Here is a 25,184-nt window from a genome sequence, read left to right on the forward strand (position 1 = left end):
GTTTCTATATTTTTGTCTTGGGTACTATGGCGCAAAATTGCACCATACACGAAAAAGTGAACCAATCACGTTAAATACAACACATGTTTACTTATCTTTTCCTTGGTTCAGATTAAAAATGTTACGTGTTTTGTCAACATTTTTACTTCATGATGCAATTTTTGCACCTAGCATTTGCCTTTTTGTCTATATTCTATTGCATATGAGTAGTTTCGGCCACTGAGATTTTTTTTTTTTTTTTTTTTGGGTTAAAGGCAAATATCATTGAACCAAAACCAGAAAAAAGAGAGAAACAACCAGACAAATAAAAGAAAACAAAGCAACAGAGAAAAAAAAACCGCAAAAAAGAAAACAGAGAAAGGCATTAAGAAGGGATTAGATCCCTCAGGATCCATCGGGCCTGAGAGCCAAATCGGACAAGCATCCTTCCAGCAACCTGCAGCAAAATGAAGACAGTTTTTAACGACAGAGGGCACTAAGGTGAAAGAAATTGTTGAGATACGAAAGGATATATATATATATATATATATATATATGTTGAGAAAGAAGAGAGTTATATTATGTGTGGTCTCTATACCTTCTGTTAGGGGTGAGAAAAAAAAACCGAAAAATTGAGCTAAGTCAAAAAATCGGTTGGTTTGGTTTTGATTCTGTGTTTTTAAAAAACTGAAAGTATCGGTTCAGTTTTGGTTAATCAATACCAAAAAACTGGTGGTTAATCAAACCAACTGGTATACATATATTTCTATATATTTATGTATATTATATATTATATATATTATAAATTAATAAATATGTATTATATATAAATATATATTTATAATATATAATATATTATTTATTATTTAAAATGTAATATTTTATATATATTTATAATTTTTATTATATATATATTTATAATATATATAGTAAAAATGAAAAACGATAAACTGAACCGATTAACCGACTGACTTTGGTTTGGTTTCAGTTACTGATTTTCCAAAAACCGATAATACCAGTTAGGTTCCAAAAAGAGCCCCACCTAACCAAACCGTGAGCACCCCTACCTTCTGTTTCCTTTTGCACTTACCCTTCCCTTTCGTAAAAGGTTTTAGGCTTTTTAAAAGCACTAGAGTAAAGGGTTTAAACAATTTTCATAAATTGACTTAAATATGCCCTCAATTTTTTTTATTCTTTTATCCCTCAGTTTCTTTCAAAATTTCAAAATACAGCTTGGCCAATGGACTGGTTCTTTTACCTTGTGAGTTTTTTATTGCATATTTACTTTAATGAATTGAAACACATGTTTGTTTGCAGAGGGGATGAAGAATTAGAGGATACAACGTTTTAAAAAGTGACCTAGAAAGGGAACCGTTTTCGGCACCGGTTTCTGGGTCAATGGTCCCATCGTCCAGTTTGAACAAACGGCCCATTCTAACAACAAAATTAAAAAATTAAAAACCGCCAAAAACCATTGAACGGGTTAACAGTTCGATCACCCGGGTCAATGGTTTGTTGACTTTTTCAATGATTTTTGACCAGATTTTAGGTTTTGGATGAAACAGAACTGATTGCCTGTATGGTTCCCGGGTGAAACGGTCCAGCCATCTGGGTCAATGGCGGTTCAAAAACGTTGAGAGGACATGTCACTTTTAACTTGGAGATTGGGTGGGAAAGGTGAAAGCAGTACTCTATCACTATCAATCTATTCCAGGTTAGTGACACTAGGTTACCAACTGATTCGGATGCCATATTGCCATCCATCAAAAATTCAAAACCCAACTATTTATTAAGCACCCTAGCTTTTCCCATTTATTGTATAAAATCTCTGCATTATCGAAGTTGGATTGGTTGGGCTCAAGCTTGCCACACCAACTTAAAATTGCATTTATTATCTTTCTTTCTCTTTTAACCAAATCAATCTGTTGGTCATCTTTTTTCCTTTTTTCTTTTTCTTTTTTTTTTTCTCTCTTCCCATTTCTTTCTCTCTTCTTCTTCCCACCCAAAAAGATAAAATAGGATTTTTAAAATTTTAGATGACTTCACATGTGGTTTTTCATTGATCGAAGGTGTGTTTAAATCCAATGGGTCACCCCACAAGTTATATTTGAGGTATTATTTGGTAAGTCTTTTTTAAAAGTAACAGCCAAAAGATATAGTGGACTATTACATAAAGATCTTGGCAGACCATAAACTGTTTGGTTGAAAGTGCATCTTTCTGCGTGAAAACAGAACAAAAAAAGTGAAAATGTTCCATTTAGAGCTTCCCAAAAATAATCTGAAACGAGCTTTCCATATCTTTTTTAAGAGGAGTCTTTCGGTGGCTAAATCTTCTCTCAACCAAATAGGAAAAGATAAAAATATAGACTGCCACGCTTCTAAACAGCTGACAATTCGTGCAAAAAGACACGTTAAATGGGGCATAAGTCTTTTTGAAAAACTCAGGATACATATAAATCAATTTTGAAAATTCAAGATATATTTAAGTCTTTTACCAAATCATTATTATCATCATCATTCGATCCTTATCCCAATGATACGGGGTCAGCTACATGAATTACTACTTCAACCTATGCCCTTTTGGTCCACCCCTATCCCATCTAGCCCCTTCAATTTACAATTAGTGTTTTAAAATCTCGGACCAAATCAATTGGTCAGACCAATTAAACTAAGGCTGTTCACAAAATTCTAGAAACCGATTAAACCAATCCGACTCAACCTAGATTGGTCGGTTTTCAAAAATGTCGGTTCAGTTCCGGATTTAAAAATTACAAAACCCAAATATTCAGTTCGGTTCCCAGGTTATGCTTATGTAACCCAAACCGAAACCGAATTGAAATACATTCTTCTAAGTCATTTTTATCCCCATACTACCCCTGTCAAGAAAACCCCACATAACCTAATGTATTTCTTCATTTGTGTAGGACCGTTTTCCATCGGGGCGGGAACTCACAACCAGACCCCTCAATTCTCAACACTCAAATCTCAAGCTTGAAACCTCAAGCTTCTGTCTATGAGGTATTTATTCCGGTTTCTGTTCATTTTTTTCATTCCCAAAAACAAAAGTGGAGAGAAAATGGATCATATTTTCTTGCGTTTCCTTCCATCAGGAGTGGTGAATCGGTGATTAGGGTTTTTTCTTGGCAAGGGGTACAGGGGAGTCCATCGTTCAAGAATATCTTTTGGTGTTCAGCAATGTCTATTAACATCACTTCTGAAGTTTCAAAAGCATGTTTTCTTGGGTTTCAGACTGTAGACCTCAACCGACCATCGCAGTTTGATAATCCAATTACTACCTTCCAAAAAAGGGAAATGGGGATTTCTTTGCAAACGCCTCCGGCCCTCCACAAAGTGTGTCTCAATTTTTTTTGTCAATTGCCATGAACCATTGTTTTGAATATTAGTCTATTTGTTTTTCTTTTTAATTTTTTTCTTTGCATAAAACAACCATTCGTATAATTTTTTTGTTATGTTCATGTTTCCTTTTCTTTTGTTTATGTGATGTGATTATTTCTTATGATTTCATATAAAATCTGTTCGTGTGGGCTTATCCTGGACCAGAGATCAATTCTGGCAGAAGTGATCACTGATCAGCACTATCTCGACGGAGAGAAGCAATAGAATGTTCCAGAACAAGGAAAAAGTAGGCAGCCTCTTTTCCGTTTCTTCTGGCAAGGTGGTGGTGTCTTGGACTGCATCGGTTTCCAAACCAGGGTGTTTGGAGCCCATCTGTACTCTAAGCCTGTTTGAGTTATAAATTTATAATGTATTCGGGCCTAGTTTTGGCCCTTAATAGGGGCCTATTTGTATCCTGATCTTAATAAATTTACCTTATCTTTTTCAAAAGAATCTGTTCTGTAATTTCTTATGATTTTTTGTATTTGATATAATACAAAAATGAAATAATCACATAAGAATTTCATTAAATGGTTGCTGAAATCGATATGTAATTTCTTGTGATTTTTTTTTTGTTGAGCATTCCGTTTGGTTAACCGATCAAACCGACCGAGATGCAAAACAAATTCTAACATCAGTTTTTGGTGTTTAACGGTCAGTTTCAGTTGCCACAATGGTCAATTCGATGAGCCCAGATTTCCTATTCATTTTTTCTACCTGCCGTGAATTGGAGCCACACATCTCTCAATTTATAATAGAGATGTGTGGCTCCAATTCACGGCGGGTAGAGAATGGGTAGGAAAAATGAGTAGAAAATCCTGACTGCAATTCGATAGTATCGGTTCAGTTGGCACAGTTAAGTGAAACCGAGCCAAACTAACCCATGTTGAACTGTGACGCAGGGACTGAACGAATTGAAACTTCAAAATGATAAGGCTTGGACTAATAACCTTTTATTTATGTGTATTGCTTTGTTATCATTGATCCATTTACTTAGTTGTATTCATTTAAGACTCTTTAGTCTTTAATGTATATATTGTTTTAATTTACATACATTTTAAAGAAAATATAAGTGAAAGGCTTGAACCATAGTCATTTGTTTTAAAAACTAAGAATTAGCCATCTATTCACAACATTTAAATATGATATTATTTGTAAAATATATTTTATAGTGACCCAGGGTGTATATACACACGATTTAAACTTTTCCTCTTCCTGTTTTATGCCTAATCTGGTTTTCTGAACATTGCTTGCAATAGAGCATTTCTTGCATGTTTTGTCGATATTCAATGCACATGACTAAACCATCTTAGTCAGTTTTCTTTCATTTTATCACCAATTAGGTGATTTTGTTCCAAACCTATCCTTTAGGCTATCTTTGATTTGAAGGAAAGGTATGGAAAGGAAGAAAAAAGTTAGGAAACCTATACAATGTTTGTAATAGTTTCCTTGCCTTTCCCTACCTTATATTTCAAACCAAACATAGCCTTATAGTTTTTCTATTCATCCATCTTAACATACACATTTTTAGCTACCATGCTCAATTTTCGAACATATTGTTTCTGGATTGGTAAAATACTTTGCTCTAGCATGGCATTTCCATCATCAATCACCATTTAGTTCCCATATCATTCTCAGTAAATAATGATGGATAATCCTCGTGTAGTAATGAATAAAGGGCATATAAGGGCAACTTTTGGGGTTTAATATCAATAAAAGTAATATTTTTAAAAAAATTTCAAAAATAGGTTAACTTTTTAAAAATAATATCAATAAAGGGCAAAAACACTGTTCATCATCTTCTTCTTGCCATTTGTTCACCAACGCCGCCACTTGCCACTGCCGTCCATCGCCGCCTCCACCTCCGGCAACGTTGTCGGAGGTGGCCGGAGGCAGAGGTGGCGGTGGCGGCACTGGTGGTCATTTCTCTGCCCAATGCCGCCGCCTCTGTCTCCAGCAACGTTGCCAGAGGTGGGTGGAGACAAGAGGTGGTGGCAACGGCGCTGGGCAGAGGAATGACCACCAATGCCGCTGCCGCCGCCGCTACCACCTCTGCCTCCGGCCACCTCCGGCAATGTTGCCGGAGGCGGAGGCGACAGCGGGCAGCAGCAGACGGCGATGGCGGGCGGCGGCGCTGGTGAACAAATGGCAAGAAGAAGATGATGAACAGTGTTTTTGCCCTTTATTCATATTATTTTTAAAAAATTAACCTATTTTTGATTTTTTTTTAAATATTAATTTTATTGATATTAAACCCCAAAAGTTGCCCTTATACGCTATTACCCCAAGAAAGTATGAAAGCAATCTGCAAGAGCCTAAACTTTTAAGGGCAGATACTATCTAGGGCCTAGGGGGAAGTTGAGGGACATTAGATCTAACCATCCCGAGGCAAGGTTTTACAGGTATTACCGTATTATCCCTAGGACGAAAGGCAGTGCGATCACCTATTCTCCAATTTCAACTAAGGCTCAGTTTGGAAAGAATGTAAATAAAATATGTACAACACAAAGCCTTGTTTTTTGCATTTCTAAACCACTATCATATTTGTAATTGCACTCCTTCCAAACTGAGCCTATACATATTCAAACCTCAAATAATTGTAACAACAATTAAAATAGTACACTTTATTTTGTTCTGAAGCAATCATATGCCATAATTGAGAGAGAGAGAGGAAAGAAGAAAGCACTTCAAGAGCTTTGCGTATTTAGGGCCATTTCAAGTTTAGTTATTCCACGAAAATTCAGTATACTTTTTTATGTCTTCTCTCTATCTCTCTCTCATGAAAATAAGAAAAACAAGTAAATTAGTAGACCTACATCTTGGAAGAAGGTTTCTTTGAACTCCTACCAGCTATAAATTTCTGCATTTCCTCAAACTGCTCCTTAGTCATTCCATCGTAATAGCTATGAGCTCTTTCCTAAAAATATAGAAATGATAAACAGAAAATAATCAGCCATACCGTCTTGTGGTACATAAAAATTTGTGAACTCAAAACACCAAGGAAAGAAGCCATCAAGCTATCAGCATTATGCACCCAAATAAACAGGTAGCAAAGGGAAAAAAATGAGTTTTAGTCATGATACTCCATAGAGATTTTCTATTTTTTCTTCTATTTGGCTAGCTTATATATATATATATATATATATATATATATATATATAAATTCAAGAGAGGGTTCACGCATCAAAGACACAACTGGACATTCTTGTAGGCATCCCCAATTTTCTGTAGTAGTGATCATAAACATGGCCTGACAATATAGACAGTTAATAAGCAGCTGAATCCAAAAAGACTTGATACACAAGCCCCATCATGCCAACTATTGAACTATGGAAAGTTGGAAACAACTGGCCATGGCCCAAAATAGTAGTCACCTTCTGTTTACTGTCCAATTTATAGATGGTAAGACTGTGCTGCTAAGGTGAATGAATAGAAATGTAAGGGAGGCTCATAACCTATAAATTACATCTATAGGGAGAATTTCAGGACATGAAAACGATGCAAATATTAGGAACTGTTGTTTATAAATCACACTTGGAGATATATATATAAATATATATATAACTAACCAGAACAATCAATTTCCATCACACCATCCATTAATTTTTCCATCTATCCAATTAATATGATGTGTAGGTCTTCAGAGATACTATGGAAAGCAAACTTATAAGACAATAACACTAAAATGGAAAGAATTCTCACCTTCTCTAGTGAAAGTGCATGACCCAAGTCTAGTTTGAGGCCATCATTTATGACTGCCTTGTACCTCAAAACCAAGTCCTGATTGTTTTTTATTATGTTTTCTGCAACTTCCCGTGCTTTGTTTAACAATTCACTTCCTTCAACTACATGGTTCACCAGCCCCCACCTCTCTGCCATTTCTGCACTTATGGGCATGGCTGTTAGAGACACTTCACGAGCTTTGTTTGGTCCTATCATGCGTGACAATTTCTGAGAAAGACCCCACGAAGGAAATATACCAAACCTGCAATGAATTTTATCACAAGAAGTGCTAGGTCTATCAAGGGCGAGGATTAAAGTATCACGGTAAAGAATGAGGAGATCAAGACAGGTAGATGGATTATTTTTTCACAATTATAATAAAATTCTTCTTGAAATATCAAAATTAGGAGAAACCTGTAGCTCTACTATGACTGGAAGACATGGCATCTTCGTGGAACTGAGGCTTTCCAGACTGAAGAGGCTTTAACAAGGATGAATAAAGAAAAATGTTATGATAATAGTGTCCCAATAAAAGTTTGGAAGCTTATGAGAGAAGTGATTTACTATCGTTGAAAACTGTATAATAAGATAATGAGAACATTGCAGTGCAAGATCAATAGAGAAGAAAATCTGGGTTTTGTGTGCAAGAAAAAAGATGTTGTGCAAAGTTAGTTATATTAGCTATTGGGATAGTTGATGAACCCTACCGTAAAACTTTTGGGAAAACATGCATAATATAAAATTAGCTTAGATTTATGGTCAGAAGATAAACTGTGGTAACCATGCTTTTATTTGGGGAATTGAAGGAGGATGACATCTCTGCATGGCATTTTTTGTAACACACGAATAGCTTATGATATTCAGATAGCATCATGGGTTTTGAGGGAAAAAATTGCAGCCTCAGAGGATCTCCACATGGAAACAGGTTTGTCAGTTGAGTTGTTGAGAGAATAACCCTGAATGACCAAGGACTTCCCCAGATGGTGAGGTTGTATTGGGCCCAAAATAGCCCAACTTGTTAGCCTGCCTCCTCAGTCCTCATTGTAATAGAACAAAATTTAGCTTGAAAACACCGCCATGTCCTGAACAATCCCAGTAATTTTTAAACTAAAAGAATTAGAAGCATAGAAAGCTAATTTTAATTGATGACCATATGCTTTATGTTGATCTCACACCTCCGTAAGTCATCTCCTGAACTTTGCCAAAAAAAACCATTTTAGACCCTAAAGAATTAAAAAAAGGCATTTTCACCCTCAAACTATGATAGAAAGCAATCGGGATTCCCTGCCCACTCTCTACCCGTTGTGAATTGGAGTCACACATCTCTATTATGAATTGAGAGATGTGTGGCTGCAATTCACAGTGGGTAGGAAAAGTGAGTAGGAAATCTGGGACTATTTTAAAATAGACGACATTTGAAATGTCATTGACAGATCCCTTAGACAACAAATAAAATAATACAGCATGCTTATGTGGCATTGTTCAAGTTTAAAAAGGCCATTTTAATCAAGTTAATTAAGTTACTTCAGGGTCTATGATGGTATAAAGTTAATTAACTAAATTAAATACCTTATATTAATTAAGGTAACTAAGTAAATTAAGCCAATTATATAAATTATAAAATTGAATAAGTAAATTAAATTAATGAAGGAAACTAAGTTAACTAAGTAAATTAAATAAATAAATCTAAATAAATAAATTAAGCTAATTAAGTAAGGTTTTAAAAACCGACCCGAAAACGAAACCGTTTCAACAATTGATTTTCAGGTTAGTGGTTTGACCATTCGGTTTGAGCAGATCAGTCTATGACATTTTAAAAAATAAAAATAAAATAATTAAAATAAAAATGACTTGAAAGTCATTCATTGGGTTGAACAGTTTAGCGGCTTAATCATTTAGGTTAGTGGTTTACTGATCAAGTCAACGCTCTTTTGGAAAAGGCCAAGTATAAAATGGAACTGGGCAGTTGATTAGTTCCTAGGTTGAATGGTTTGACCGCCCAGGTCAATGACAATTTTAAAACTATGCGACTAAATGAATTAATTAATTGATTAAGTAAATTAAGCTAAGTAAATAAAGCAATTGAAGAAATTAAGCTAAATAAACTAAATAGGTAAATTAAGTCAACTAAGTGAATTAACTATTTGATTAAGTAAATTAAGCTAAAGTAACAGTTAAATAATAAAAGCTAATTAAGGTAAGTAAGTAAATTAAGTAAATAAATTAATTAAAGGAATTAAGTAAATTGAGTAATTAAGTTAACTAAATAAATTAAGTGATTCTTAATTTACTATTAGTTAAGTTAATTAATTAGTGTTTAAGTAATATTTTATTCTTAATCACTGTTAAATCATTTATTAGACCGTGCCGGGCTAGCTAGAAATAATCATCCCTAGTCGAAAGCGAACCAAGTCCATCACTAGCTAGTTGCGTACACGCCACCAATCCAGATTCTTTTGGGGTGAAAAATGCTTTGGCTCTTTCAGATGCGTATACTGTTCAGTTCACCCCGCAAACTTTAGCTCTATCGTCCAGGTGCCAGCTCGAAATTCATGCCAAATTGTCAATATACGAGCGCCTCACAGGCGCACAGTCAATGAAAGAGATGCGTTGCTCATGTTTGAGATAATCTTAAAACCTTGACATGATAATCTCCGTGTTTCACCGACGGATGGTCCTAGGCTACAAGGCTACAATTGTCTTGTTAAAGGGGGAGAGACAGTGAATACAATTTTGGGTGTAAGAGAATCAGTGCGAGCACATTTGTCTAATGGTTCTGAGTTCTGATTGGTACTTTGGACGGTGTATTAATTGCAGACTTCGAATCGATTAATTGTAGTGAAAACAACAAATCAATAATCTGTTTGAAAAAGGAGAAAATACGCACAGAGAAAACTTTTGTAAAGAAGAGAGAGAAAACCTACTTGGCATGAGTATCGATGAATTTGGCTCCTTTTGCAGCGATCAAAATGTCGCAGGCGAGGGCAATCTCGAATCCCGCGGTAACGGCGAAACCGGAAATGGCACCGATGATCGGTTTCTGACAGTTCTCCATCTGATACACTGCATCAATTTCGACGTCCTTCACATCTCCCTTAAAGACGTCATTTGCAGCCGTCAAATCCACCCCGGAGCAGAACGCCCTCCCAGACCCCGACAAGACAATTACCCGCACTGAGTCATCCTGGTCCAAGCTCTTGAAAGCCCTTGCCAGATCCGCAATCATCGATCTCGTGAGCGAATTGAGGGATTTCGGACGGTTGATCGTCACGAAGGCGATTCCCGTCGGTTCCCGATCTACCAATATCAACCTTTCCGGCGAAGATTGTTCCATATTTATCCTATATTTTGGCAGTTGCAGAAGGGAGGGATGGGTCTTTCGATCTTGGTAATATCCTTTTTTTCAAGTCTGCGTTAGGTCGGACATCATCGGTCGGAGATATGATTCGTTCGCACCACTGAGTTCACATCTCCCGCACTCTCTTGTGACACCGATGAACTACCAACAGGTCCAACACTGCAATAGACTCCGTTTTTGTTTTTTATCACCGATGTCTGTGTTTTATTGCGGACCTGATCCGGACTCTATTTTATTTATTTATTTTGGTATTGACGTAGGGTGATTTGGCATGACCTCGTATCACGCGGACACGAGGACATGACGTAGCATGAACAACAATTCACCATCACAGTTTGGCCACAATCTGGCGTAACAAGTTCGACGAATCCCGACCAAGCGACTCAACGGGAGTAACAGCTCGCTAGGAGGCAAGGCTCAGTTCGCCCCAAGCGCAAGGTCTAAGCGCCCCGAACTCCCGTAGCCCTAAGGGACCCGAGCTCCCCACGAAGGAGCACGAGCTCCCCTTGAGCCCTGAGCTCTCCTCCCCTAGGGAGCCCTGAGCTCTCCTCTCCTAGGGAGCCCCGAGCTCTCCTCTCTTGAGGAGGGGGCATCTCAGCTTTTGGCTAAGTGTCCCGAGGGAGAAGTATTTTGGGACTGCATCCGCAGAATCCGTACCTACCAGATCAAAATAGTTTGGCAGTCTGTAGGGAAGATTCGCCTGACATCCGTACCGGCCGGATCTGGTGGCAGTGCCCACATCTCTTGCCAGGCGGTGTCATGCCTGCTGTCCCTGAAAAGCATAGCACGCCTGACAAGTCCGTACCCTGCAGCAGCAGCCCGCAATGGCGGCCGGCACCTGCCACCTCAGTCCTGGCAGTAACGGCTAGGGCAGTGATGGTTACACCTGATGTGACCGACCACTCTCTACTCTCTCTTTGAGATCTTCCCCAGTTCTAACTTAGCCGTCGGAGTGTTCCCACCGGGATATTTCCTCGGGAACCCTTCACTTTCTCCTTTCTCTCAGGTCGTTCGTTCCAATCGGAAGCCAGGTCACAACCAGCTAGGAGTGCCCAGATCGTGCAGCATCATTTGGCGTCATCTGTGGGAAGCGCTTCAAAAGGCCTTCCTGTAACTTCTATACAACTCTCTTCAAAGAACTATTCAGTATCATCAACACCTATGGCTTCCTCCAGCAACACCAAACGCCGGAACACCCCTGAGGAACAACTCCAGTTACCCACCGTCTACATCAGCTAGTTCACCGTCCCTCTCTCTGTGGACGGGGTCCCTAGTCTAACCATCCTCCCTCCGATGGCACCCGTGACTGTTCCACTGCCCTCTACAGTCGGAACAACCTTCGCTGAACCCACCATCCTCCCTTTGGTAGCTAGCCAAGGTTAGCTCGAGGATCTAATGCAGTGCATGCGAGCCATGCAGGCTCAGATGCAACAGTTCCAGCAACTCTAGTCCCACCAGCAGCAAGTACTGCACCAAATGTCTCAGTACCAATATCAGCAACAGTTCCCTTCACTCCCCCCCCCCGACATCCGGCGGCGCAGCCAACTAAGCCTCAATGCTGCAGTGAACTCCCTTCCCGCCGGGGATAGACTTCAGCATCATCTCACGGAAGAAAGGGGAGGCTCCCTACCCCCGTCGTACTGCCCGCAGTCAGGTCGGGGATTTCCCATCCGGTTAGGCCGGCGTCACCCCAGCACTCGCAGTTCGAGCCTTTGCTCGCGGAGAACAGGTTCGAGGTGCTAGCCGGCAACCTGGAACAAGGTCCTTCTGTCCGCAGCTACCGGCAGCCATCCCTACCTCCCCCTGGGCCCGTCGAGCTCAGCAATACAGAAGTCGGCAGCAACGCCGAGCCGACCAAGAAGTAGCGAAGACGTCGCTAGTCTCGCCGAGCTACCACCGTGCACAGCCTGCCCGAGCTCAAGGGCAAAATAGAAATAAGCTCGGGAGAGGTAAGAGCTGCACCACTCCTCTCGGTCCCCTCTCCTCTATCCTCGGAGCTCCTCGCGGTCCCCATGTCCAAGGACTTCAAGCTCCCTCGGTTGGACAAATACGATAAGTCCTTCGACCCCAACGACCACGTCGACGCCTTCCAGTCCCAGATGCATCTGGACAGGGCGAGTGAATCTTGCATGTGTGTGGCCTTCTCTACTACGTTCAAAGGAGTAGCCCGCACTTGGTACCGAAACCTCTTGCTGGGCTCGATAAGGAGCTGGGCGCAATTCGTGAAGGTCTTCACCTCCCACTTTGTCACTAGCAAGAGATGCCCGAGGACCCAAGAAAGCCTTCTCAGCGTAGTCTAGAGAGATGGGGGAGTCCATCCGAAACTATATCAATCGGTTTAATGACGCTTGCTTGTAGATACCCGACCTAGACCCTATAGTTCGGCTCACTGCGACCAAGCGGGGCATCACACACAAGGAGTTTAGATGGCACGTGGTTGTCAACCAACCCAAGACCGTGACCGAGTTCCTCGAACTGGCAGATTGGTTCATAGGGACAAAGGAGGAGATCAACCAAAAGGGCGAGCACGCCCCCGAAAAAAGAAGGGAACTGGTACCCCCGGCTCCTAACGGCTACAAGAAGAAGAAGGATCAAGCTCGGGGGGCAAACCCGATTCAGCATTTCAGAGCTCCAGCAGCAGAAAGGGTGTTTACACCCCTCAACACGAAGCGGGCCGAGATCCTCATGGCAATCAAGGACGCCCCGTATGTAAAGTGGCCACCTCGGCTCAAGGCCGACCCTAATGTTAGGAACAAGAACTTGTACTCTAGTTTCCATAGAGATCACAGTCATAGCACCGAAATTTGTAATAACCTCCGCGATGAGATAGAAGAGCTCATCCGTCGTGGATATTTGAGAAATTTTGTACATCATGGCAGTAACAATAAAGCAGGTCGGCAAAGGGAATAGAGTAAAGAAGCTCCCAAGTCCAGCAGACAGGCAGAGCAGCCGTAGAGGCAGCCTCCCGATGAGAGACCAGTCAGGGGGACCATCCATGTAATCGTCGGAGGATCGGTTGTCGCGGGCTACACTTCGGCAGCAGCTCGGTCATCAGCCCGCAAGGCCGTCAGAGAAGAGCTTAACCCCCCAAAACGGCCAAGGGTGGAGAAACCGATCTTTTTCACCGAAGACGATGCGCGAGGGGTCCATTATCCCCACGATGGCGCGCTCGTCATAAAGATCAAGATCAACGACTTCGAGGTCAAGCGCATCATCAACTCGGGTAGCTCAGCAGACATCCTCTTCAAGGCAGCCTTCGACCAGCTTCAGCTCACGGAAAGCGACATGAAGCCCGCAAGCACTCCACTGGTAGGATTCAACGGCGAGGAGGTCAGGCCTTTAGGAAGAGTCACTGTAACGATAGAGGTCGGTACCTGGCCCAGTGTAGTGAGGCTCACTCACGAGTTCCTGGTGGTCGCGACCCCCTCCCCGTACAACGCAATAGTAGGACGGCCCACCACCCATGCCCTGCGTGCGGTAGTTTCCACCTACCACCTAGCGATGAAGTTCCCTACAGACTTTGGAGTCGGAGTGACACGAGGTGATCAGCTCGAGTCCCGCAAGTGCTACGTAGTCGCCCATAAAGGAAAGGCCAAGGTAGCTGACGACATCGAGCTAGAACGTCCTGCGGAGCAGTTCGTGGAGCGAGCCACACCTACCGAGGAGACCATCCCCATCCCGGCTTCGACAGAAGACCCAGCTCGGGTACTTCAGATCAGCGCTTCTGTTAAGGAGCCCCTGCGATCTCAACTGGTAAGCTTCTTACTTGAAAATTTAGATGTTTTTGCATGGTCAGCGGCAGAAATGCCCGGCATAGACCCCAACATAATCACTCATAGACTCAAACACTGATCCTGTAGTTAGGCCCATTAGACAGAAAAAATGCAACTTAGCCCTAGAAAGATGGAGGGCAGTCGATGAGGAGGTCGAGAAACTCCTTGCAGCCGATTTTATCAGGGAAGTCCATTACCCGAGCTGGGTGGCCAACCCCGTTATGGTGAAAAAGGCTAACGGTAAGTGGCGCATGTGCGTCGACTACACCGACCTGAACCAAGCTTGCCCAAAGGACTGCTTCCCACTTCCTAGGATTGACCGTCTAGTGGACGCGACCTCGGGGCACGAGTTGTTGAGCTTTCTGGACGCCTATTCGGGCTACAATCAAATCAAGATGGACCCAGCTGATGAAGAGAAAACTGCCTTCCTAACCGAGTTCGGCCTATACTGTTACAAGGTCATGCCCTTCGGGCTGAAAAAAGCTGGGGCCACTTTTCAAAGACTTGTAAACAAGCTGTTTGAGCCACTAGTTGGCAAAAAAGTAGTGTTATGTAGACGACATGGTCGTAAAAACCCAATTTTCACATGAATGAATACAAGATTTACATTCAATTTTTGAAATTTTGCGTAGACCTCACTACAATCTCAGCCGAGGCCCCAGGCTCCCTAAGTGGTAGGGACTCCTCCAAGTCGATGATTGGAGGAGCCCCAGGGAGCTCGGGCTCAGAGATTGGGGCTTGTGGAAGCTGGGGCTCAGGAGTGGGGGCAGGCGGTGACTCAATATGAGCTCTCTTGGCAGCCCGCTTCTTCCTCCCCTTCATATGCTTAAAGAGCCGGTCTCCCTTGAGTTTATCTGCCTCCATAGGACCTGCAAAAGAGTTCGGCGTTAGTACTAGAGTAAAAGAAGGAAAAGAAGAGTAGGCCAAACAACTAAGGTACTAACTACCTACCCGAGCTCAAGCCGGCTTGGAAGAAAATACTCTCTTTGATATAATCTCTAAAATCACAGCCGAGCTCAGCCCACGATTGGAATGCCTCCCTGGTCTTCTTGTCGAGTATGACGCCAGGGTCTTGGATAGCCGCCCTCTAGTGAGTAGGGAAGGGCCACCCCGCAGGATTCCGGACTACGAAGTAGTCCTGCTTCCAGGCTGGGATCTTGCTAGGAAGCTTGTGCATTAGCTTAAAGCCCGGGCGGGGGGACAAGTAGTAAGCCCTCATTTGCTCAAGGAGAACACATGAAGCGCTCTTCTTGATGGTCAAGATGGAGCAGAGTATGTCCAAGTCAAGGGACATGACATACTCATAACAAAGAGAGATGGTCCCGACCACGTTACGGACCGAGTTCGGGTGAAGCTGGTCTATCGTAACGTTGAAGTGTTTCAAGACCTCCACTAAGAGTGGATGGAAGGGAAGACGCAGCCCGGCTATGAGTTGCTCTTGGAAGATCACGACCTCGTCAGGGCCGTGCTCCCATGGGAAGTTCCCTACAGGTAAACTATAGGTATACTCCCTTGGCAAGTTATATTGCCGAATGAGCTCGCGGAGCCTCTCCAAGGTCATGGTGGAGGGTCCAAACCTATCTAGCATCCGAACTCGATGAGAGGTGGATGCCTGGTGACCCGAGGCCTCCCGCGCCTCGGGAGGGTTACCTTGAGCCGAGGTACCCACCTCGGGCTCGTCTAAAAGGCTATCAAAGGAAGACATAATTGAAACTAAGGAAGAGCTAGGGTGACTCACCAAAGAGAAGTAAGACCGGATTGGAAAGGAACTGACCCGAGCTGGAGGCTTTGGACGCGAGCTCAAGACTACAACTGAAGATTTGTGGCAAAGGAAAATGACCAGGACTCCCACTATTTATAGCCACTATCTGCGGGCATCAACGGTTGAGATCAAAGCAATCTGACGGCCCTCATGAAAACCAGCTGCACAACCTTTGAGACGAAATCAATTTAGCGCGTTTTTTGGCGTCCGCAGAATCTATAAATCACGTGATGTCCGCGCGTAGATTGTACGCGACCCGAGCTGCGTCTGGCAAAACCGAGCAGTGAACCGGTCCAACCTATGAGCTGGCGAACAAGAAGGCTTAGACCCCGAGCCAAATCCGCCCAGCAGACCTCGGACTCCTCGCACTAGGTCAGCACCCCTAGCACGGGGAGTGGGGGGCAATTGATGTAGGGTGATTTGGCATGACCTCGTAGCATGGGGACACGTGGACATGACCTGGCATGAACAACAACTCAGCATGACAGCCTGGCCACAACCCGGTGTAACAAGCTCGACGAAGCCCAACCAAGTGACTCGGCGGGAGTAACAGCTCGCTAGGAGGCGAGGCTCGGCCCGCCCCAAGCGCAAGGCCTAAGCGCCCCGAGCTCCCGCAGCCCTAAGGAACCTGGGCTCCCCGTGAAGGAGCCCGAGCTCTCCTCTCCTAGGGAGCCCCGAGCCCTCCTCTCCTAGGGAGCCCCGAGCTCTCCTCTCTTGAGGAGGGGGCATCTCAACTTTTGGCTAAGTGTCCCGAGGGAGAAGTACCTCGGGACTGCATCCGCAGAATCCGTACCTGCCGGATCAAAGTAGTTCGGAAGCCTGTAGGAAAGATTCGCCTGACATCCGTACCTGCCGGATCTGGTGGCAGTGCCCACATCTCTTACCAGGCGGCGTCATGCCTGCTTTCCCTGAAAAGCATAGCACGCCTGACTAGTCCGTACCCTGTAGCAACAGCCCGCAGTGGCGGCCTGCACCTACCACCTCAGTCCTGGCAGTAACGGCTAGGGCAGTGACGGTTACACCTAATGTGACCGACCTCCGGTATAAAAGGACCACCACCCTCGCGAAGCTAAGGTATTGAAGCTTAAGCATTTCAGCACTCTTACTCTCTACTCTCTCTTTGAGATCTTCCCCAGTTCTAACTTAGCCATCGGAGTGTTCCCACCGGGATATTTCCCCGAGAACCCTTCACTTTCTCCTTCCTCTCAGGTGTCGTTCGTTCCAGCCGGAAGCCAGGTCACAGCTAGCTAGGAGTGTCCAGATCGTGTAGCATCAGGTATCTTAACCAACACACTGATAATAACTTTCAACCAATACATTCTATCATTCATTGGGAACATCTCCCGTACTTATTAATAAATATTCACGGGAGATGTTTCCGATACACGAAGGATGTGCGTGTGAGGCGCCCATTTGTGAGGAGCAGATGCCATCACACTTTCAACGTTGTTTTTTATCGCAGATGTGTCTGTGTTTTATTGCGAACTGGATCTGGTAGGCACTGTATTGTACGCACGATCAATGAAGTGAATTGTGGACCTTATCCGGACTCTATTTTATTTATTTATTTTGGTATTTTAGAAAGAGTACAAGTACAAATTTGTAAATTATAAAACCTTGTATTTTTTATATACTTGCATTGTATATATTTGTATTTATATTCTTTGTAAATTGAGTTTAACTTTCAATTAGGGTTGTAAATGGACCGAATTTGTATCGAACCATACAGTATTTCAATTAGAAAATTTGATATCTGATGGATATTGAAGATTAATATTCAAATATTTGATTTTAGGTAATTAATAAATATATACAATAATTTTTTTACATAAAGTATATAAATATATAAATTATTTATATAATCTAATTATTATATATAAATTATATAAAACATTTAAGTATTTTATATATTATATAAGAATTAAATAATCAATCTAATTCGGATATTTATCGAATTGAATCAAGCCATATTTGAATTCAACTGATTAGATATTCAAATTATCTGAATTTGATTCGACTATGTCGAATCTCAAATTTAAAATCGAATTTTCAAATACCATTATCAGCCCTATTTTCGAGATTACTAGCAACGAGTAGCGAGACTCGAATTCACATTTTCGTTGAATTTGGATTAAATGGTTGTTTCACACCAATAATAAATTCATGATCCCTTGTAAAAAGTATGGGTCTCATGTATTTAATTATTGCTCGTTTCCATTGAGACTAATAAACTAAGTATCAATTGAGTCATCACTCAAATGTTGGACTTGTTTTATTGGAATTCATATATGTACCTCACAGAGTATGCCCCACAATACATCTGAACCATGTACTGGGAACATCTCCCGATGACAAGTACGGGAGATGTTCCCAATACAAACTGAAATGTGTGTGTGCCGCACGGATGTGAAATTGTTTCACTGGGAGATTGCATAATCAGCCAATTTTTGCCAACAAAACATATTCCGACACCAACCAACATCATGCGCATCTTGTCATAAGATTGGGACCCACCCTAAAAGAGGGACCTGTGTGCAGTGACAAATCTGTTGGTAGGGTGTTAAATGTATTTTGTTGTCAGCATCAACCTCACAGTACATTGCAGCTGTGCAATGGAAATATCTCCCATAAATGACAATAAACCTAACAGTATGTTGCAGTCATGTATGATAATAAACCTTACTGTATATTGCAATCATGTATTGCAAATGTTTGATATAAATAAAAACATACAAGTACAAGAGATATTCTTGATGTGGGGCTACAATAAAGCCTGTCAGGCTCAAAGCCCTGACCTACAATACATATACAAGGACCAAAATATAAGTTGAGCAAGTGAGAATAGCTAGAAATTTTGGGCTTTTGGCCCATATAATTTTGTTATTTAGAATAGACCTGTTCATGGGCCGAGCTTCAGATTTGGTCTATGAACATTTTATATTGTTTCAAGCTTGGGCTTTGGGCTGGTTCATACAAATTCTAACAAAAGTTAAGTCAAAGTCTAATCCATGAACAAGTTTGATTGGATGCCCCCAATCCAATTCAAATAATATCAGAATGGATCATTTCAATTCCAAATGTTTGGTTGGATGAATTGGAATCCCATTCCCATTTCTGGTGGAATGGTATTCTTCCATTCAAGGGCTTTCCTTCCTATTGAGAATAAAATTCCATTCCAACTAATTCTAATTCCTATTCCAATTCATATTTAAACCAAACACTTTAAATTTTCATTTGAGACAGTTATCCCGTACTTTCAGATTTCAAAACTTGGTTCCTTAATAGCATTTTGTTAATTTTGAAATTTTACAAGACCTTTTTGCCCTCTCTTTTATTCTTTTATTGTATCTTCGAAAAGACTAAAACCCAAGTTTTGAACTTTTCCATTTTCCTTTTTTTTTTCTTTTCATTTAGTTAAGAGTGAGGCGAAGAAGAGTTTTTCAACTACTATGATACTAAACAAAGGAGAATTAAATGTCTACTATTATTGGTTCTAAGTTCTAACTAACAAAATATGAAAGGACAAAATGGTGCGTTAGAATCTGAAATGAAATTATGTGTTTGGTTGCAGTGCAATTTTATTTGCACTAATACAAATGTTTGCATGGGAGTGCAAATGAAAAAAATGCAAATTCTTATTTAATTTTATTTTGGGTTTTGTTTTATTCTACTTCATGTTTTAATTTACTTCGTTTGTAATGCAATCAAACAAAATAAGTTAAAATTTGGAACAAAAATAGATTAGGATTTCTTTTATGAATAAAAATAGGTCGGAATCTACACTCAAATCATTTGCACCATCATAGTTTTTCATCATTGCGGATTTATTTGCATTGCAACCAAACCCAGCCTAAAGGGTACCAGCTCAAATGAAAATTTGACTTTTAAGTGTAAAGTACCTAGGGTCAGAATTTGTAGGCCCAAAGTACTGTTAGGGTAGGTATCAGCTCGGAATTGATGTCAATTTACAGGCGGTCGTTGATGCATAGAGTGTGGGTTGTTGACATTTTGAATATTTATAGCTCTGTATTGAAAATCAGAAATCTGCATTGGATCTGTCTGTACTTTTTCGTAAATTCCCGATAGGTATCCTGTACTTTAGGCTAAGTGCCAATTTAGTACCCAAACTTTAAAATGCGACAATCTAGTACCCAAACTTTCATTTTAGGACAATCGAGTACCTACCGTTAATAGACCGTCAGTTATGAATATCACATGACCTCATGTGCGATTTAAGACTTTTAAAAATGTCAAAATTACCCTTGAATACTATTTATCATCTTCTTTCTCAAGAAAAAGAAGCAAAGCCCAAACACACTATTCATCTTCTTCTATCTCAAGAAAATGAAGATCAAGTTCTGGGTACCCAAAGAGTGGAATGTTGGAGAGTAGGACCACTACTTCTCCCTCGGAAAAAAAATCTATATATTAAAAAAAGAAAAGAAAAGACGCTACTTTAATACTTTGCTTGGGGGTGTAGGAAGAAGAAGAAATAGAGACGATGGTCAGATCAATTTTGCTCAGGTTTCCTGGTTGAATCAAACGCATTTACTGCTTCTGCTAAGAAGCGGAGGACATACAAATGTAAGTAAGGGTAGATGTATTGATCAAAAAAAAAAGAAAAGGAGAAGGAAAAGAGGAAAGGAATCTACCCATTCATAAACGATGGCAGAAGAGAAAAGCATTGAAGATGAGCTATGCTCTCCAATCCTACTCGCTGAAAGAGTACAGAAAGCTCAAGGAGGATATCAAGTTCACTTTCAATCCCACTTCCATTTTCTTCTTGTTGTTGAGGCAGTGCAGACGGCAATGGAGGTTGTTGTTGAACCACATTATTGGCGAATGGCGGTGGTTGTTGAATCACATCGGGGAACGTGATCGGGAAATGGTTTGCACCTTGAAACCTTCTACGGGAAGAAGCCAATGATTGAGGAGCAAAACCAAGAAGGAATGAGCTCATCAACTCCAGAAATGCAAAACATTTCCTCGTCACTGTTAGTGTTTCCTTGCCCTTACGCGCCTTATCCATCGAGGTGTAGCTACCACTGATACCATTTGATGGTCTACCACTGAAACGAATCATCTGACCCAATCCAACTTGCAACTCTTCGGCATCCATCATCGGAAATCCAACATGGTTGTTATTGGTGTAATTGAAATTTGGGGCTTGGTTATGCTTACTGGATGAACCCATATTCTCAAATCTTGGATTGATAATGTTGTAGTTGTGGCTGTATAGGTTCAATAATGTGTAGGCAGAATATCTCAGTTGCATCTGACATTGTTGAGGGTTCTACACTATATTTGTACCTTTTCCAAGTAAGGATGAAATCATTCCAACACAGTGCGGTTTCATTCGTTGATTATGAGAAGGTGCAGAGCCAAGAAAAGTGAACTTGATATGCTCTTCAAGCTCGACTACTCTGAAGTAGATAAGCAACTCCAACCCTTCCTTCTACGAACGCCCTGTCCGTCGTATCATCGCCAAAGTCTCCAAGAATCTTGAACGTGCCTTGGCTCTCGTCCATAAGTGCAAGCGCAACGGCGTCCTCTACAGAGTCGTCACCATCACTAGCACCACCGATTTCCACAAACTCTTCAACCTCCTCACGCCTCCATCAGCGACATGAAGTGGCTCTTCAACATCTTGGACTCCTACGGCTCCGATGGCGGTACCCTCCCCCCCCATCGCTAGCAATGACCCTATCCTCTCTACGTCTGGTCCTTCGTCGCCACTATTCAAATGGATCCTCTTCCCAAACAAGTGGAGAGTGCCAATGAAATAGCCTCACTCACCCGTGACAATGACTGCAACAAGAAAATTTTTGTCGAAGAAGGTGGGGTTCCCCCTTTACTGAAGCTCTTGAAAGAAGGGGCCTCCCTCGTGCAAAATCATGATTCCACAACAAAATTAGGATGGATGGTTTCAATCCCACTTCCATTTTGTGCCAGATTCCGAATCTAAGCAAAAAAATCATTAATGCGAGGATGGCTCATAGGATTGGAGAGTATAGCTTTTTGAAGGGCATTTTTGTCTTTTTGTATGCTGCTTAACGGCTGGTTAACGCGGGATACTATATTGTCGTAGAATAAAAAGAATACTAGATTGTCGTATTTTAAAGTTTGGATAATAAATCGGCACTCGACTTAATTGGATACTAAATTTTCTCTATTAATTGTCACCCATTTAACACTGAACATGTAATTTCATGTTTTTTGCAGGGAAAGAAATAAATCGGAAAAGAAAGAAAAACGTTTTCCTCGTTAAGAAATAAAATAAGAATTCAGACAACCCGTGAGAAAGGCATAAAATCAAGGCAATCTAGCTCGGGCGAGTTGTCGAATATTAATGGGGAAGATGTCGCTGCAATCACCGTCCATCAGCCGCTGCGCTATGAGAACGTTGGCAGCATCCGACGGGTGGAACAAGTCCCAGAATATATACTTGGATCGATCTGGACAGACTCGAGATAAGGGTCCACACGGCACTAAACCCCCAAACCGACCGGCGAAATTACAGCACGCCGAATCAGCGTTCTCGAAACCTGATGAAATTACGACGACACACAAACACAAGCTGCGTTTAGAGTTTAAACCAACTCATGATACCGAACTTAGCAACAACACAGACGCACCATACGATGTGTAGTTTTCAACTATATCTCCTACAATCCGATAAACATCTGCGTATACAAATATGGAGCCGTTGAGATTTGAGCTTATCTCCTTGACCAGGTGCCTCAGCCTGTCGTTGAATAGCTTAGCTAGCTGATTCGGGAAGGCGGAGCAGTCGTCTCCGGCCGATAGATGAAACTCCCTCTGATTAGGGATGCACCCAATCGGACCCACGTTGATCACCACAATCTTTCTGGCACCCAAACGATACATTCTCTGCACCAGAAGAAACAAAATGTTCAAAAAAAAAAAAATTAAATCGATCGATTGATGACTAGTGAATAGTAAAGAATCCGTACTGTTAGCTGAAGCCTGTATTTTGAGATCATGGAGTCCACAAAGTTTTGAGGAGATACCAGCGCGCGTTCGGGAATTGATAATACGGGGAGAAGATAATTGTTGATGAAATCATTTGATCCCATCGCAACCGAGAACAGAGACTCGCTCAACAGTTTCATAGCCGCAGCAACGCCGATGTCTGAGATTATCTCTTGCCTTGTGTTCTCGAAATTGTCGAGCTGGGCGTCCATGTCGATTCGCCCAACCTAAACAACGCCACCATCTCAGATACGAGCATAGATAGGAATTCAGAAAGAGAACTCGGCTTTCTCGTTAAGTAATCGACTAACTGAAACTGGGTATAACGAGAAACCAAGATTAATCCGACTTGAGTGAAGATAGGCTTACGAAGATCTGTCCGGTGTTGCCAAGAATTCCACCTCCACCAGACGCATAATTGACTCCCTTCAGAACCACGGGACCGGCTGTGGTTGGAGCCAAGTAAGGAGGAGCAAAAGTCTTCATACCTAGTTCCTGCCCTGCTCAATCAAAAGTTGTCAACAGATGCCAATTTTCTCAACAAACAGCAGAGGAAATAACAAATAAGAATGAATCCACTCCATAGAGCTAACAGCAATACTTGCCTATAATATCAGCCATCGTCCTTCCATTGGTGTAACGACCTGTAGGCTGCCCAAAATCTATCCCATTGGGATAGTAATTCGCTCTTGACAGAGAAAAGATGTAGTTGTTGTTTCCAGCATCGACCAAGGAATCCCCAAAAATGAATGACGCAGGAACATCAGATGCTGAGCAGGAGCCCCAGAAGAAGAATATCGCCCTGATGATTGTAGTTAAAATCTCAACGATGAAACGATTATTTGATAAGATGCCCATCATAAAAAAACAAAACAAAAAAGCTTTGAAGCTTCTCTACAACGATTCCTTGGACGTTTGGGGAAATGATTTTAATTTTTAAACATTCCAACCTGAAGAAAAACAGAAGGTGGAAACCACCCAACTGAGAGGAAATTAAGAAATCCTGAGAGTATCAGACAGTTATATGGATTTCAAAGAAAAGGGTGTAGGGTGTCAAGATTGTGCAGAGAAATAAACAAGTAAAGGCTCCAAATTTCTTTTCTTAACCATGTAAATGTGACTGATGTCTAACTAGACTATTTCTGTATTTCAACACTGTCGCTGTAAAACAGGGCAGAAAAAATACAGCAGCAGACAGCAAAGAAGCCAGTTGAAATCCCAGGCAGCAATGAAGCGAAAAAATAACAGAGTACCATTTTCTTGAGAAGATGAGGAATTCAACTTTCAGGGAAATAACGAAAAAATAATTCAAGATGGGTGGATAAAAATTCTATAATGACAAAACATTCTGGTCCAGGTTCCACTCAGCTCTGAGGTATCAACTGAATTAAAAGATGTTCCAACTATTTATCCACATGGGTATCCATAATTTTCCCTAAAATATGCTCATAAAAAACAAATAAAGAGATCCCGACGAAGATCATATAATACAAACAATAAGAAAGACCACTGTTATATATAAAAACTGAGTACAATCTGGACTTTGACATGGATCCTGTCATCTATGTAATGTGTATATTAACTTCACAATTCGATCCATAATCCAAACCGAGTGCTTAAACATTGTATCTCATGGCATATCCAACAAGGTTTTGAAGCTGCATTTAAACCCATTTCTGGATCTACTCCAGATATGGCCTGTGTTCATGCCCTAAAACTAACTCCATTTCTGAAGCACACAAGGTATAAAATGCTGTGCCACTGAAGTCGATTTTTAAGGTGAAGTGATGGAGAGAGTATTGAATAGTGAGTTCGACAACTCATTTTTTGTCGATACTTAAATTATTGATTTAACATTTTTGAGTATCTCTCACGCGTTGACTTGGCTTCCCTATCAATGTTAGCTAACAGCCTTGCATTGAGAATATCTCCCTAATTACGTGTTTTATTTCATGGAGAGAGATTCTTAATACAAAGTTGTAAGAGGCTGCTTTTAATTTGAGGGCTGTTTGTACCCATCTTTACATCAGGTTATTATTAAGGCATTGCAGAAAAAAAAACTAAGGTTGCGTTTAGAAATGATGCAAATAGTGTGTAAGTCCTGGTTCAGGAAAAATTTGTACTCTGGTTCACTTTTACAGCGAGCTTGTTCTAGATCTAGAAACCTTGAATGAGGAGAAAATGAGTTTTCATGAACAAA

At 41.4% G+C, this 25,184-nt stretch overlaps 2 protein-coding genes across 3 annotated transcripts; both read right to left on the reverse strand.

Annotated features, from left to right (window-relative positions):
* Positions 1-5,972: 5,972 nt before the first annotated feature.
* On the reverse strand, positions 5,973-10,667 carry ECHIA (enoyl-CoA hydratase/isomerase A). The gene is made up of 3 exons (XM_010260923.3): positions 10,023-10,667; positions 7,078-7,360; positions 5,973-6,292 (listed from the first exon to the last, which is right to left on the reverse strand). Exons 1-3 carry the CDS (start codon positions 10,430-10,432, stop codon positions 6,188-6,190), a joined length of 798 nt encoding a protein of 265 aa, XP_010259225.1. The 5' UTR covers positions 10,433-10,667; the 3' UTR covers positions 5,973-6,187.
* An 11,471-nt stretch (positions 10,668-22,138) lies between these two features.
* On the reverse strand, positions 22,139-24,361 carry LOC104598737 (GDSL esterase/lipase At4g16230-like). 2 transcript variants are annotated; one of them, XM_010260921.3, is made up of 5 exons: positions 23,590-24,361; positions 23,354-23,484; positions 22,966-23,211; positions 22,627-22,882; positions 22,139-22,536 (listed from the first exon to the last, which is right to left on the reverse strand). In XM_010260921.3, exons 1-5 carry the CDS (start codon positions 23,843-23,845, stop codon positions 22,304-22,306), a joined length of 1,122 nt encoding a protein of 373 aa, XP_010259223.1. In that variant the 5' UTR covers positions 23,846-24,361; the 3' UTR covers positions 22,139-22,303. The 2 variants fall into 2 exon arrangements, with proteins under 2 accessions (XP_010259223.1, XP_010259224.1); XM_010260922.3 differs by having other exon boundaries at positions 23,023-23,211; positions 23,590-24,346.
* Between the last annotated feature and the right edge of the window lie 823 nt (positions 24,362-25,184).

The sequence above is a fragment of the Nelumbo nucifera genome, chromosome 3 (genome assembly GCF_055504915.1).
Source record: "Nelumbo nucifera cultivar China Antique chromosome 3, China Antique-T2T, whole genome shotgun sequence".
NCBI lineage: Eukaryota > Viridiplantae > Streptophyta > Magnoliopsida > Proteales > Nelumbonaceae > Nelumbo > Nelumbo nucifera.